The sequence below is a fragment of the Hemicordylus capensis genome, chromosome 1 (genome assembly GCF_027244095.1).
Source record: "Hemicordylus capensis ecotype Gifberg chromosome 1, rHemCap1.1.pri, whole genome shotgun sequence".
Taxonomy (NCBI): domain Eukaryota; kingdom Metazoa; phylum Chordata; class Lepidosauria; order Squamata; family Cordylidae; genus Hemicordylus; species Hemicordylus capensis.
In genome coordinates this window covers 272610597-272626329 of record NC_069657.1, presented here as the reverse complement: position 1 = coordinate 272626329, position 15733 = coordinate 272610597, and the positions used below count along the sequence as shown (strand labels likewise).

General features: G+C 42.9%; 1 protein-coding gene across 2 annotated transcripts in view; it reads right to left on the bottom strand.

Annotated features, from left to right (window-relative positions):
- SDC1 (syndecan 1) overlaps positions 1 to 15733 on the bottom strand; it is a 31417-nt gene that overhangs the window by 12027 nt on the left and 3657 nt on the right. The window contains exon 1 of one of the 2 annotated variants that reach the window (XM_053285973.1): positions 9719 to 9781. The exons of the other annotated variant lie outside the window; for it this stretch is intronic. Coding sequence (XP_053141948.1) covers positions 9719 to 9766 — 48 coding nt within the window. The 5' untranslated portion in view covers positions 9767 to 9781. Of the gene's footprint in view, positions 1 to 9718; positions 9782 to 15733 lie in introns of those variants that run through there. 2 annotated transcript variants of the gene reach the window in all.

Genomic DNA, 15733 nt, shown 5'->3' with positions numbered 1-15733 from the left:
AACCCCTCCTGTATTCTACCAAAGAAAAACCCCAGGGCTCTGTGGTCGCCAGGAGTCGACACCGACATGACACTTTACCTTTACTTTATACCATCTGTGGTTTGCTGCCAACACCTGCCTTCTACACCCTAAACACGTTAGCATATGTCTGGCCAGACAGCCAGTTGCCCTTGGAAGGGAGACACCACGTAGTTTCCATGCTGATTCATGGCTTGAGGTATTGCTACCTCTCAGACACTGCAAGGTAAAACTGGACACTTGATAACATGATGCCCTTCTACAAAAGTCAACTCTTGTGATCAAGGTCTGATAAGGAAAGATGTGTAGACATGAACAGTCCTCATGGTCAAGGCTGTGAGAGGACTAGAAATTTTTTATTTTATATTTATATTTATATTTATATTTATATATATATATATATATATATATATATATATATATATATATATATATATATAGGGACTTCCCCAAAGGCTTAATCCCACTGCTTAGCCAGTTCCTGTAGAGCAGAAGATTAGTCTCAAGGTTTTTCCATGGAAGAAGCATTCACTATTACTCCCAACAATTCCCTATACCATAGTTTAGGTATAGATAATTGCCTTATGTCATTGCTTATATCAAGCTTTGTCTTAGCAGTTTATCAAAGACAGTAAAGCACAGATGGGGAGAGCAAAAAACAGGGAGAGGCAGTTCCTTTGGAACATCTCCATATACAGTGCGAACAATGAAGGGCTGCACAGCCCGTGCAATTGCCAATGGCAATCTGGGGAGATTATTTATACAACACTTTTCAACAAGTTCAAGCAACTTACAGAGCAGGAAGAATGGGAAAATTAGGTGGGCAGCAGAGACTCACACAAGTTTGTGGACTAATGAGATCACAAATGCTGAAAGAGTGCCAGATTCCCAAAAGTTAGATCCAACTTCTCTGAAAATGACACAGGACATGCACAGTCTGTACAAGTGAAGCTTGTACAGTTCTTGATGCCACTATTACTTACAGAGGGTGTGGAAAGTGGTGAATCTGCAACTCAGATATCAGAGAACATTTTTGCTTATTCCACTGCCATGTTTTATTCAAGTACCACCTGCCATCGAGTTTGTTTCGACTCCTGGCAACCACAGAGCCATGCGGTTTTCTTTGGCAGAATACAGGAGGGGTTTACCACTGCCATCTCCCACACAGTATGAGATGCCTTTCAGCATCTTCCTATCTTGCTGCTGCCTGATATAGGTGTTTCCCATAGTCTGGTAAACACACCAGCAGGGATTCAAATCAGCAACTTCTTGCTCCCCAGGCAAGTTATTTCCCCACTGCACCATTAGGTGGCTACACATGCACAAACTGCTATAGTGCTTACCCACTCAGGACAAACATTGCAAGAAACATTTTATCAAGAGAGAAGAGGCTATGAAGATTGTTTCCCAGGAGTCTTCCTTAAGTTATTAATCCCATCAAATGATGGATGGGTACTGCTATCAGTTACTACAGAGAATACTTGATTACAGACTTGAAATAAGGTTACTACATAGCACATACCCAAATTTGGGTGCATATATGGTTCCCAAAAGTGTGTGTAAGCTTCTTTTCCTGGTCACCTGAATGAAATTCCTACTCCACACAGCAAGGCAGGTGAATGATCACTTTCAAGTCTGTATTAGAAGCATTATCAAGATATACTGTGAGTTCCCTAAAATTGGAACACACCTTATATAAATCCATTCCTATTTACAGTTAAGGAAGCACCATGTACAATTTCTGAGCTTCTATAGGAGAGCTCTATATACAAATATTTATTTATTTTTTACATTTCTTATCCCACTCTTCCTCCAAGGAGCCCAGAGCGGTGTACTACATACTTAAGTTCCTCCTCACAACAACCCTGTGAAGTAGGTTAGGCTGAGAGAGAAGTGACTGGCCCAGAGTCACCCAGCAAGTCTCATGGCTGAATAGGGATTTGAACTCGGGTCTCCCCGGTCCTAGTCCAGCACTCTAACCACTACACCATGCTGGAAAATATGTAATTTCTTGATGCAGGCCTCCCCATCAGGATCACTAGACAGCTTTGAAATAAGAGTGATGTGGCATATTACAATCCATTGTTTTAAGAACTGTGGTATCCAAGAACCATTTTTAATCTCCAATTCTGCAACTCAGATTCATAGTTTGCCTGCTTATGCACCCAGATTTCACAGCTCTTACTGGAATGGTTCATGTACGGCCATTTAATTTAGCCTACTGACTTACGAGCACAAGTTCTCCCCACAGCCCATACAGGGCTTCCCTGCAAGCCAAAAATTAGCACAGCAAGAACAGGACCTGGCTGTGCTAGGATTATTATTATTTTAACTGACAGGGGGTGATATGCCTTTTTTTTAAAAAAAACACGGTATATGTAAAAAAAAATAATGAGTACACATCCCAACCCTGCCATCTGAAGTGGCAGAGTCCACTCCACCAGGGTTGCCTCTCTTCTTCCACACATGTAGACCAGGCAGGCGACAGCCTCCAGAAACAAAGCCTTGCTGTTCTTTTAATATTATCAGATTGAAGCAGGATTCAGGCATTGTTTTTGGTGACTGGTCAGTCTATAGCTAACTCATCCCCTTCTTCCCTCTGATTCACTCCCTAATTCTTCCAAGGCTCAGATGTTTAATTCTTTAGTGATCTGCTATCTCTGTTTTGTATGTGGCATACAAGTTTCATTGTGCCCCAGGACCAAACCAGCTCATAAGCAGCACATTAGTCATCACCTCATGATTATCCTCTGTGGCACAAGGACAGAGACAGATGGTTAGCATGAACACAATTATGGGTGGGGAGAGAATATGGCAGGCTACAGCATTAGAACTCAATTCTGTAGTCTTAGGAAGAATGGTATTTAAATACTACATGTTCACTACTCTTCATGAATATTACCCAAGTAATCTCTCCCAGCACCTTGAAAGCTTGGCTAGTGTTCTTCCTATGCCAGGGCTTGGCAAATCCCAGAGGGCTTATATGATGCAAATACCTCACACCACCATAACCTCTCTAAACATACAGAAATAGCATGTCAGGAAAGGCTAGGCTAAACGGTTTCATGAAGAGAGTGTCCCCCACCCCAATGGTGTGAGTGTACAAATGTGACATTCTAATATAGTAAACTTCAAGAAAGGTATACACACTTGCATACATTTTATATAATGGCCAATTCACACAGAGCATTTAGAGAGTTACCTTGATAATTCTAACTGCAGCCCGGTAAGGTAGGACAATAATAGCACCCCATATTGCGTTATGGGGTACTAAAACGGAGGGTGTGTGGCTTTCCTACAGCTATCTAGCAGTGTGGCTAGCTAGCCATGAGGCCATTGCAGGGGAGCAACAGCAGGAGAGAGGGCATGCCTTCACCTCTTGCCTGTGGGCTTCCCAGAGGTATCTGGGGTCAAGTTCAGGATGCTGCACTCAATGGACCTTGGGCCTGATCCAGGAGGGCTGTTTGTATCTTCAGTGTGGCTGAGATGAGATTTGAGCCAAGCTGTAGAGCTGCACCCATTGCACTGTCTTTCAAGTGGCAACTTTACAATTTGAGCATATGGTTTCTGCCATGAATGTGTTGACACCACATCAGACTTGATGATGCCTTGTATAATTGCATCAGGGCATTAACTGTAAACCTTGAAGGTTGCCCCTGGAAACAGTCAGCAGAAGGTCCTCTGCCTACGCCCCATGGTCTGTGCCAAGTGTAAGAAGCTCACCAGACTGTTCAATGTCACTCACTTGGGGATTACCCTTGTTCAGCAATGCTTTGCTCAGTGGCCATCAACAGATAACCTTTGAAGTTGAGCACAATGTGTCCTGGAGAGTGAATCCTATATGTCTGTGTATTGCATGTTGGTGTTCCCCCCGTGAAAGAGAGCTGGTGGAAAAGATATCATTGTGTGCTCAAGGATGGAAAGGAAGCAACCTTGACCAGCTACCAACTCTATTTGCAGGACAAAGACAAAATCGATATGTTTTATAGGCCTAATGCTTGCTGCTAATCTAGGGAACTCCATGGTGGGGTGGGCATGGTGGAGCGGGGAAGACAACAACATGGGTAGTGATCTGCAAGTCGGATTTTTCTGTGTGACCAGTTAGCCCACGGATCTTTCACCTTCAGTCCTCCCCATTTGCAGCATATGTCAGGTCTTGTTTCATTTAGCAAATTTTTCTTTGAATCTAGGAATCATCTGAAAAATTAGGAGGCAGACTGTGGGCCACTAATAAAAGTGACGAACTTTTGCGACTTGGTTACAAACATGCTGTAGAATGAAGGTGAATAGGTTTCTCTCTCCCTCTCCTTTACAGTAACGTACTTAGAACGGAAACAGGACTTCCTGGGACAAAAATGTCTATTAAGCAACTCTGCCTTTGAATATCATTGTCTAGGTGCCATGTACAGTCAAGCCAAAGCTTTACCACTCAATTCTGCCAAGTGTATGAATGGCTCTACTCATTAATGGGATGCGTTTCCCATATGACTGCAGCAATTTAGCTATGTCACCAGGAAGCCACCATGTTTGGAATCTGGATGATAGTACTAATCTGCCCATAGACTCAGAATATACAGCAACAATCAACGTTTTGTTCTTAGAAACAAGCATGTTTTCTAATAATTCACATTCAGGAACTCTACTGAAGGTCTAAGTGTAATGTTTAAGATAAGCCTTGATAAATCTTTTTTAGATTTATGACTCAGTCCAGATATTCAGTCCATTGCTGAATGCTGATCCCAGAAAATGAAGACTTCAAGTTACCCAATAATCAAGATGCTGGACAACATGTCCCAATGTCAGCTGATGGATAACAGCCACTGTAAAACCTTTTGAGAGCCTTAAATTTCTGTTCTGTTTACCACTGCAGTTTGGCCCTCATACTTTGGTTGCATTTGAATTTCAATGCTTTTGCTAAATGAAACAGAAGTGTACATAGGCACATGATGTTGTGCACAAGCACATGCTTCTCTGCAGTGGACTGTGGCCTTTATTCCAACTGTGGCTTCAACAGAATTCCAAGTCACCACAGCTATGAACACACCACTATCTTAAGACCGGTCTTAGCAAATACCAGGCACCAGGGAGCCATGGTGCCTAGACTAGCATATTCAGAGATAGTTATTTAATAAAGCTAATCTGTCCCTGGCCTAGCCCTGTTGCCCTTCTCTTGTAAAGGGGATTGAGAGAAGCCCATTTATCATGCCATTTGACAATGTCTGTCACGAAGACTGGTAATGGGCTCGCTGGTAGATCCAATGAAGGTGTGTCAAGGGATGTCTTAAGATATCCAAGTGTCTTATTTTAGGACTTACATTACAACTGGGAAATTCTGCACATTCAGTGTGGTGCTTGAATTCAGGAGGTATGAGTAAAGGACAACCTGTTTTAGACAACTGCTCGCAAGTGTCCAGCAGGTAGGGATGTGCTGAATTGCGGGACACATCCCTTTAAAACAGAGGGCTTACACAACCCTTTTAAAGCGGAGGAGAGAGGGTCCATACCTGCTCTTCCTCTGCTCACCATTGCAGTCATCCTGGCACTGCCCCCAGCTATGCCTGCATGCCAGCAGGACATCTCCCAGCTGCCCCTGTGCAACGCATGTGTGCAGGCATAGCAGGGGGGCATGCCAGGATAACTGCAATGGTGAGCAGAGGAGGAGCAGGTATGGACCTACTCTCCCCCACTTTAAAGGGGCTGTATAAGCCCTCAGTTTTAAAGGGATGTGCCCTGTGATTCAGCAGGTGGTTTACAGACGTGGCTTTCCCCTCAAATCCACTCCTGACTTGAGTATGCCAGTCCACATATTCGCTGGATTTAACCCGACATCCCTGCAGGCTATCAGGAACCAGGACACACAGGACTTTGTTTTTCTGGCTTAGCTAGAGTTATATCTGGGATTAAAAAAAATTCTCTATTTCCAGCAGCTTTTGAAAAAAACTCCAGTGCTTCTGCTTTCTCCAAAGGTCTTGATGGAGGTGCTGATGGCTATACACAGGAGGTGCTGATTGTTATGCAAATGGTCCATCTAATCCCTCGAATTTCTCGAATCTGTTGCAAAGCAGATTCGCTCTTCAGATACGCCGAGGCATAGAGCCATGTGTGAAAAGCCTCCAGAAATCATGATTCCGAATCATGATTCTGTACATCCCTACCAGCAGGTATCAAGCAAGTTTACAGCACATTTACTTTGATAAGAGTTCATATGCTGCGGACCTTCTGGTGGAGCTGGATTCTCAGATCCTGAGCAAAGTTACATTAGGATTTCAGAACTAGTATTAACTCCAAGTGTAAAAGACACAAAAGCAGTATTCTAAGGTTTCCACTTACAACACAGCAAGTTAAGAATGAAATCTACATTATCCTGCTAGCAAGTATGAGCAACACCACAGTTTAATGAATGCAAGTATGCCAGCCACCTACATTTGCCAAATGTTCGCCATTATAGATATTTATAGACCCTGGATAAAGATAATATTTCATTGAGTAGATTAGGGCAGAATTAAAGAGTCACTACTTGTTGCGACAAAAGGAGGATTGGGCTATTGGTTAGAGTGGCGCAAAGTACGATAATAGTTAATGGATGACAGAAGCTAAGGCGCAGAAGAGCATAAGTGTTGCTTTTAATTTTTAAAATGTATAACCAGCATTTATTTTAAAAGGTTTTGCTTTTTACTGGAAGTGGTTTGCCACCAGCACTAGAGGGGGAGTTTGATAAGAGCAGATGTTTCTGCAATTTTATCCAATGCATAGGAAGGGATATTGCATGCTCCGCGCAATTACTTTAGGGCCCATTACACAGGAAGGGATCTTAAAGGCTGCTCCAATCATAGCAAGGGCCTGAAGTTACAGATGTTTAAATCATGAGCCGTTTTGGGACAGGCAGCCATTTTTATTTTTCTATATAAATGTTATCAACTTTTCTCTTTCAAATTTAAATACTGCTGTTCAGCAAAAGTTGTTAGTGTCCAAGACAGAGCAGAAGCAAGTTGAAGCAATTGCTCCCCTTCATGCCACCATGGCAGAGATTCCACACCAAGCCTTGAACCAATTCAATCTGTTGTGACCCAGTGTGCAAAAAAAAATAAAAAATTACCCCTTCTTCAGGTGTAATGGATCTTGCAACTCTAGCCATGTGTCACTTCTAGCCTTCCCTTAAAGGACAGAAACAGGGTGGGGGTTCTGTCAAGCAAGTTTTGAAGAAGGATCCAAGCCATGGTTTTAGATGCACATTCTGGTAAGACAAGGTAATAGTACTGTGTGTTCACCAGATAAGTGAAGGAGTGCCTCACACACAAACTGTGCTGTCCACATGAGTTTATTTCCTTTTAGAATGACAACTCTCAACTGAAAATAAGAGTAATAATACATGTTTAAGTCCCACTACGGCAAAGCAGACATTAAGATAAGGACTGTCTTGAACAATTAAGGGGAAAGAGTAATGTAAAATACCAAGAGAAGACAAAGTTTACCCACTCAGCTTAGCTTGCAGAGGGGGAGGGGGGCAATCATGACATGACTCCACAAATATAACTACACTAACTTGTAGTGTGCTCCAGTGGTTTATGACCCTTTTGCCTAGTTAGCTATCACACAAACTGTTTGCCCTGGAACAACTTCCAAGTTGGCACTGTAAAACTGAACAGCTAACCACTAGAAACACCCGTGTTACTTTTAACAAGTTTTAATTCTGCCTCCCAAATTACTTCCTGCTTTCACATGTTATAAGTTGTTATCTTTGTAGCCCAGGACTTGACAAATTCCAGGAGCCATGGTGACTAGAAAGTTAGCCATGATGCTTAGGATATTCAGAAGCAGATTTAATAAAATCTTTATTTGTTCCAGCCAGCCCTGTTTCCATTCTAAGTTAGTTGTAAAGGGGATAAAGAGAAGCTCATTTATCTCCCTCACAATGTCCCACTAGGTTTGGTAATTTTGTCATGTCCATTGTCTGGTTCCTAAATTTTGGGGAAAGCTCCTTATAGTGATCAGACTCCCCTCCTCCTAAAGAATTAGCCGGAAGCGAACCCTGTCTTGAGTGACAGGCTGGTGAACTCCAGGACTCAGCCAATCAGCACACCAGGTGGGTGGGACCTAGAGAGCTGCTGCCAGGAGGAAGGGAGTTCTTTGTTAGAGGAGGACATATGGCCATGGAGGTTGGCTGCAAGAGAATAACTGCAGATTCTTGAAAGACAGGAGGGTAGGAGGCTTGAATTCTCAACAGGCATTTGGTGAGTTCAAGGAAAAAGGAAGCCAAGGCTAGTGGCTTTGGAAGTTTAGGGCAGGAGAAAGTGGTTTAGTAAGAGATTGTGTTAGATTTTCTGTTTCTTTGAGCCCCTGTCTCATTCATATATATATATATATATATATATATATATATATATATATATATATATATATATATAAACTCTATTGTATCTGTTATGAACGTGCTCCTGATACATCCACCCAAATTGGCCCATAAACATATCCCCATCCTTATGTATGCTGATGATATGGTGCTTATGTCTTTGACAGCTGTGGGTTTGAGGCAGGCACTTTCATTACTTAGTTCCTTCTGTGCTGCGCAGTGTATCGAGGTAAACCACCAAAAAACGAGAGTATTAGTTTTTGCTAAGCACCCCAAACAACATACATGGCAAATAAATGGTCACCCATTGGAACAAGTAAAAATCTTTAAATATCTTGGTGTGGTTTTCCATGTTTTGGTCAGTTGCGAGGCATATTTAAAATTACATCAGGCAGAATGCCCAATTATTATCGACTAATTCAATTAGATCTTTTTATTTCATAAAGGGGACTTTATACATTTCGGCACCCTATTTTGTAATCTTATTAAGTATTCTTAACTGAATCTAAAAGCTGAGAAAGTCTCAGACAGAAGCAGTCTGTAGTAATTGAATACTGGGGGTTTTTTTGTTTTGTTCTCTTTACAAGCCTCTCTGAGTTGGTGTTTAACTCAGGAAAAGGGGAGCGAAGGGGCTTTACTCTGGTCAAGCAGCCTCCACTCAGTTTTCCTTCCTGCAAGAAACGCAGTTTTTAAAAAGCTGGCTCTCAAGTTCAGATTTAGTAAATAAGGAACAAGCTTGGGAAGTTGTTTCTCTAGGGAACTATCTCCAGAGCCTTTACCGAAGTTGGAACAGAGGTGGCCAGAGTTTTTGACATCAGGCCAAGTAGCCTCCTACTGTCAGGCCTCAAATAACTAGAATCTGTGCGATATCAATATGCAAGGCACATCTATGCCATCTTTGTAGCTGTGGGAATGGTTGTGCTAAAGCAGTTTTCCACAGAACACAGAAGGAAATAGAATCTTGGTACTGAGGTCAACAGTAAATTTCTGGATGCTGGACAAGGGTTCAAGAGTCCCAAGAATGACATTCAGAAATGTTATTTGCATGGCATCACAGGAGCCTCTGAGGAACCAAGGATTCGGGGCAGATTTATAACACCAAAGATTAGTGCATGAAGAGGCTTCACACTTAAAAAATCTTAGCTACAGATACAGGTCTGCCGCAATAAGGTATTGTCCCTGTACAGGCCTCTGGTCTGCTTATCCTTTCCTATCAAGTGTGTTGAAAACCACCAAGTTAGCAAGAAGGTTCCTAAATATACACAGAAGCAGTGGTGGCTGGTCAGTAAGGGCAGGAGGGACATCCCACCCCCGACAAAAACAAATAAGCTAATAAAGGATCTGACCTACCAGCAGCCAGGGAAACCTTAGAGCAAGGAGCTTCTTCCAGCCCCTCATCCCCTGCCTTGTTTTGGTCTTACTGGCTGGAAGAGCTGCTACTCAAGCTGCTCCAGCCAATCAGATTTCTAGCAGGCTCCTCCTTGTACTGCCCCCAGGAAGACTAAAGTAATGGGTCAAAATGCACTTCCTGTTTGCTTCAGCAAGTATATATGTCTAATACATTTTCCCTTCCTGGGGTAGTGCCAGGAGGAGCCCCCTAGGGATCAGACTGGCTGGAACAGCTTGAGTAGCAGCTGTTCTAGCCAGTAAGACAAAAACCAGAACTTACAGGCAGGGGAGGAGGGGCTGAAGGAAGTTCCCTGCCCTGGAGCATTCCCTGGCTGCTGGTAGGTCTGATCTTTTACTAGCTTGTTTGTAGGGAAGAGGGATGCTATCCCTACTTTCTCCTTTTTGTCCCTCATTCTGCCTTTTGCCTCCTTTCTCCCTGCATTTTGCCCTGATGTTTTTTCCTTTCTGCCTTCTTCCCCCACCCCACAAAAACCTGCATTTTCTACTTTTACCCCTGCTTTTCTACTCCCCCCCCACTTTTTGTTTTACTCAATGCTGGCAGGTTTGGGTAAATACCCAAACACACTGGCATAGAGGAAAGGGTGGGGTGGTGGTGGTGGAAGTTGGCTTCTGCCTCGGTGACCAGGTTCCCCCCTGCTCCAATGCCCACCAGCCGCTACTGCACAGATGCTTAGTCACCAACCTTTGAAGACTATAATGTGCTAACCAATGTTCAGATTATCTAGTACCACCTTCAGCTTTATATCATACCAAACTAGGTCAGCTAATTTCCCATAATGCCTAGCAATTCCAGCTGTGGGCATTTTCCAGAATGGACCTGTTTAGTTATTGGCAGAAACTAATGCATTGGTTCGCTCAGTTACTTTGCGCAACACTGCTGGCAAGCAATTTTAGTCAAGCTGTTTAAAACAGATGTTCTGTTTGTCAGAAACCCCCCACCAACCAAAACTCCTCAGAATCAATAGTAGCTTAAGAGAACTGCCAGTTTTCTTCCTGCGATTGCTGTGCATCACTAGATGAGTACAACAGGTGCTCTACAAAGCTTTATCACTAAAATCTTAAAGACAATGCACCACCTTCCTTTCTTCTATATCATGAATAGTGGGTGACAGTATGTTTTGGTTGTGTAGTATGCCAACCTTTTACTGCAATGCAAATGCTGATGGGCAAATCTACAGTGGTCAGAGGCAAGCATGCCTTGCACAAGATCAGGGCTGCTCAACTTCGGCCCTCTTGCAGATGTTGGCCTACAACTCCCATAATCACTGGCTATTGGCTGCTGTGGATGGGATTATGGGAGTTGTAGTCCCAAAACAGCTGGAGGGCCTAAGTTGAGCAGGCCTGCACAAGATCTTCTCCCAAGAGTACATTGTTCCGAGGGAATATGTTCCAAAGCATTCACACGTGTGTATGTTTTATGCTTCTAAAGACCTCCACCATTCTTTATAAACTTTCACTGACTGAACATTCATCAGAAGCAAGAATACATAGCTCCATGAGTTCGAGGGGTGGGGATACAATTGGAAATAGCAGCTATCCCTTCCTGGACACAGTCACTTTGGATAGAGTGGGGTAGGACTCGTGTGTTGGTGTGTTTATGAGCCTCTTTGGGACAGGGAACTCTTGCTTACATAAAGGAAAGAGCCCACTTTATGCAAAATGCTTTGAGAACAGTGTTGAAAAGCAGTATACTAATGCAACAGATGTTGCTGCATGAAGGCAAGGAGTTGAAGAACCTGAAAATTCTCCTCACTATTCTGAGATACCAGAAATTGCTCTTGTGTACCCTTAAGATAGCCACCAGAAGGAAAGCCAAGTCTTCACAGAAGAGCTCTGAAGGCAGTAATACATCTTCCTTGTTCAATTGCTAAATTCTTGCCATGCTGGCATACAAAGACCGATGCCATTATGTCATTTTTTTGGCTAGATGACACAAAGTACATGCTGAAGCTTGTGTTACATGCTTCTCAGAACTAGATAAACACCTTCAAGGGCAATTCTCATTAGAAGTGAGCTTCCACCTACCACCTGCGGCAATTGGGTGCCCTTTACAAGAAAAGGGTTGTGCACTAAGGATTTGGCCCTGCTTGCCCAGCGTAAAACAGGACAAGATAGCCGAGTACAAGCAACTGGTGTTGCTAAAGCAAACACCTAAAGGCAAGTGGTAACAAATCCAACTCCCTCACCCCACCCCCATACTTAGATAAGCTCCTTGTTACTAGCTAGAGAGAGACTGCGACTTGTAGAAATACCCAGGGAGAAGAAGTTTGAACCAGAGGCCTCACATATCCAAGTCAGCTACTCCATCCACTATGGCTCTCAGACATTTGAGCCAACGATATGAGAGTGCTACAGTTAACAATCTAGGCAATTTTCTAAGCACATTAATGCAACACACTTTGACAGGTGTATGTGTAAAAACACATTTTATCTTGTTTAATAGTTTCTATTCTCAATTATGTCAAGAGCACTGTACTCCCCAAACAACTATTTTCCCAATTAAGGTAAGCAAGCCTGATCTCTAATTAACTGCTGACAGAATCAAGCTACATCTGTAACCCTTGGGAAATTAAGAATTTGGGCATATTCTGTGCAGGAGACAATGAAATAGTTCTATTTGGTCTACTGTCTACATTAAGTATGTGAAAGTTGATCTGGAATGTTCAATTTAAACCCAATTCTACAATCAATGCTTTGTAACTGAAATCAGATTTTACATCAAGTAAATCGGCAACATTGCAAGACAAGGAGAATGTTTACCGAGTTTGGAGTTGTGCATGCTAAACTAGACCTTCAAGTCCAGCAGAGAAGCCATGTTTCCACATAACTATCAACCATCTTTATTTCTTCAAATATTCTCAGAGTTCCACACTTTACTGCTAGAATATTTTCTTTAAGGAAAGAGAAATTGCCAGGGTACTTGCAGGCTTTTCCTTTCTGAAATCTTGTGGACTAGAATCTGTATGAATAAGATGTGGTTTTAAAAGATTCTACTAAATCTGGTCTACTAAGTATTCTGTTGTACTCTGCCCCACACTATCATATCTATTCAGGTTTTCAAATCTCTATATTTCAAGATTTTTCCCCAGTCAAAGAAATGGGAGGCTTGATGTGTGAGCACTGCAAGATATTCACCTTAGGGGATGAAGCCGCTCTGGGAAGAGCAGAAGGTTTCAAGTTCCCTCCCTGGCTTCTCCAAGATAGGGCCGAGAGAGATTCCTGCCTGCAACCTTGGAGAAGCTGCTGCCAGTCTGTGAAGACAATATTGAGCTAGATGGACCAATGGTCTGACTCAGTATATGGCAGTTTCCTATGTTCCTATGTCCCATTGGCTTCAGGCATTGGACTGAAGGTGCACGCACCAATTACAATTTGATGCAAGAGGTGAACACACCAGGTAAATTCTTTGTTCACCCAGCTGAAGATGACCACAGTCATTTATCATCATAGTTACTGATGTAGAGCTTTAAGTGTTGGCTAGTGATCAAGGATTTGAGCAGAGTTTTGCTTAGAATATCTTCAATGATAGAAAATGCTACTTCAGAAAGAAAACGCTACTTCAAAATAAATATGCATTGCAGGAAGCTTTGCATTGGCCATGCTTAGGACTAGTGAGGAAGCAGGAGGGAAGGTTAACAGGAACACCAGATTAGGTGCTAGAACAGAAAGGTTAAGAACTTAAGAGTGCCTATAGCAAGCTTTATCTGCAATATTATGCCATTTTCCCTGTAGAGATTGTACAGTGTAGTGTCAAGATATTGTAAGTACAACAATTCTTCTTCAGATGCTATCTCCAACCAGAGGTTAGCTATCATTAAGGCTATTCTGATTTCGGATGCCGCTGCTCTAAAAGGTTGTCAGGATGTGCATCCAAACCATTCCCACAATGGTTTAACATTTTAACAATAGTATAACAATATATGCTCATTATGTTGAGTTGCCTTTTATTAATATCTGCTTTCAGGGTCAAGCAGTGCAGTTGCCTGAGCAACTTCAACTTTGACCAGTTGAGTGTTGAAGCCAATGTTCCTGGCAACTGCAATCATTCTGAGGGGGCAATAGGTCACATGCTGGAAAGAAGGCTTATGGAGCTCTCTCTGTACCAGAGAGTGTGTTCTCTCTCTGTACCAGAGTTTACATAAAGCTTCCCAGAACAGGTAATTGCTTTGACCAAAGACCTCAGTAGCCATCCACGAAGCATCTGTTGCTGACTGTACTACTCCAGTTAGTAAGTGGGCTAACTGAATGCTCCCCACACAAGTTTCCTGCACATTCAAAATTAGCTTTTTGTAGAGAATTTCTAGCCCTGCAAGCTGAAACAATACGATCCAACAACAGAATCATCATATTGGACTGCTGGCCATGATGTTAGAGACTGATGTATGAACAACTGCTTTGAATACTCAACTACCATTACACTCATTTCTAATAATTCAGCTACTGCACCTTGATTACTAAGCCCAGGTGCAAAAGCAAGGGCATGGTTAGAAATCTCTTCCAGTTCTTCTAGATTAACAGCTTCTCCCCCACACCCCAGCTAAAAGAATAGAATTATGCCAGAACGTGCTTGAGGGTTTTGGCCTAATTTAGTTTAACAATCTGTAAGCAAAGCAACATTAACCCTATTGAAAGTTTTCAGCTTTGTCTAGGATCCAGCAATTTCAGATAAGTAACCTTATCAGGTGTGCAGTGGTAACTAATGCTAAAGGTTTAGGAAAGAAGTGAATTATCTGGCTCCAACTATATGAATCACCAACACCACTGTGAAAATTATACAGGCGGCCCTCACTACCCATGGGGGTTCCATTCTGGCCTACAAACATGGGTAATAAAACCACAGATAAAGAGCCAATGAAGCCCTCCTCACGATCAGTGAGGAGAGCTGCCACAGTTAACTGCAGGGAAGGAGGGTTTAACCTTCCCTTCCCTGAAGATGATTCGGGGAGGGGGGGTTCTCTACGTGGGCAGCTCAGATGAGCAGCAGCTCTCCTCCCGTCCGCCCACACCTCGCCCGGCAGCTCCGGGGATCGAGCAAAGGGAAGCGCTGTGAGGCACCCCCCTCAAGCCCCAGTATTGCACTGTGAAGTCCACTGTGCATTCCTGGGGTACCCCCTTCCCCTGTGTGTCCGCCATGGCTGCAAGCAGCCACAGCAGACACACAATCAGAAAAAAGGGGGTTAGTGGAGCACACACCTCACTAACCTTGTTTAAGGGAGGACATTTAAGTGGATTTGCTGCCGTGAGCCACACAGCTCCACTGCTGCACACAACCAGCTGAAACCGGGCTGGGCCCCCTTAACCCGGTTTTGGTTGGTTGTGAGAATCACCTCCTTGAGTCAATAGGTATGGGGGCAGAGGTTAGGTTCCTTGAGGTTCAAAAGGGGCTTAAAAAGCAGGGAGGCAGAAATAAGTGAAATAAAGTACTGTACCATGCTTTCCAGCAATGACCCCAAAGCCTCCAATTCTTCCACAAAAAACCACAGGAAAAGAGTCAGAAGTCATTTCCAGCCACCCAGGAACCATGGATAAGCAAATTTCACCTTTTTTTTTTTTAACCATGGATAACATTTAGGTCTCCATTGCCCAACCACGGATATACAAAACTGCGGGTGCCGGGTACACTGATAACAAGTTCCCCCTGCATGCCTTATTTGCTACACAAGACTAAATTACATCAGTTCACTCTGAAGCAAGCCACACTGAAATCAATGAGATTTGCTTACTTGAGAGTATGCTTACAACTTTAGCACACCAATATCTAAATGCCAGTAATTAAAAAAGATATGTAATTTTAGGAAAAACTTTAGAGTACATAAGTTGATTTTGGCATATTGTGTGTCTTTTAAGACAAGCCATGAACATGTCAGTTTGCATATAAGCAGTACATGAGAAGGAACTAGTTGGAGGATTAAATATCTCCCTCTCAGTAAATAAAGGTGACAGGTTTGTTGCCCA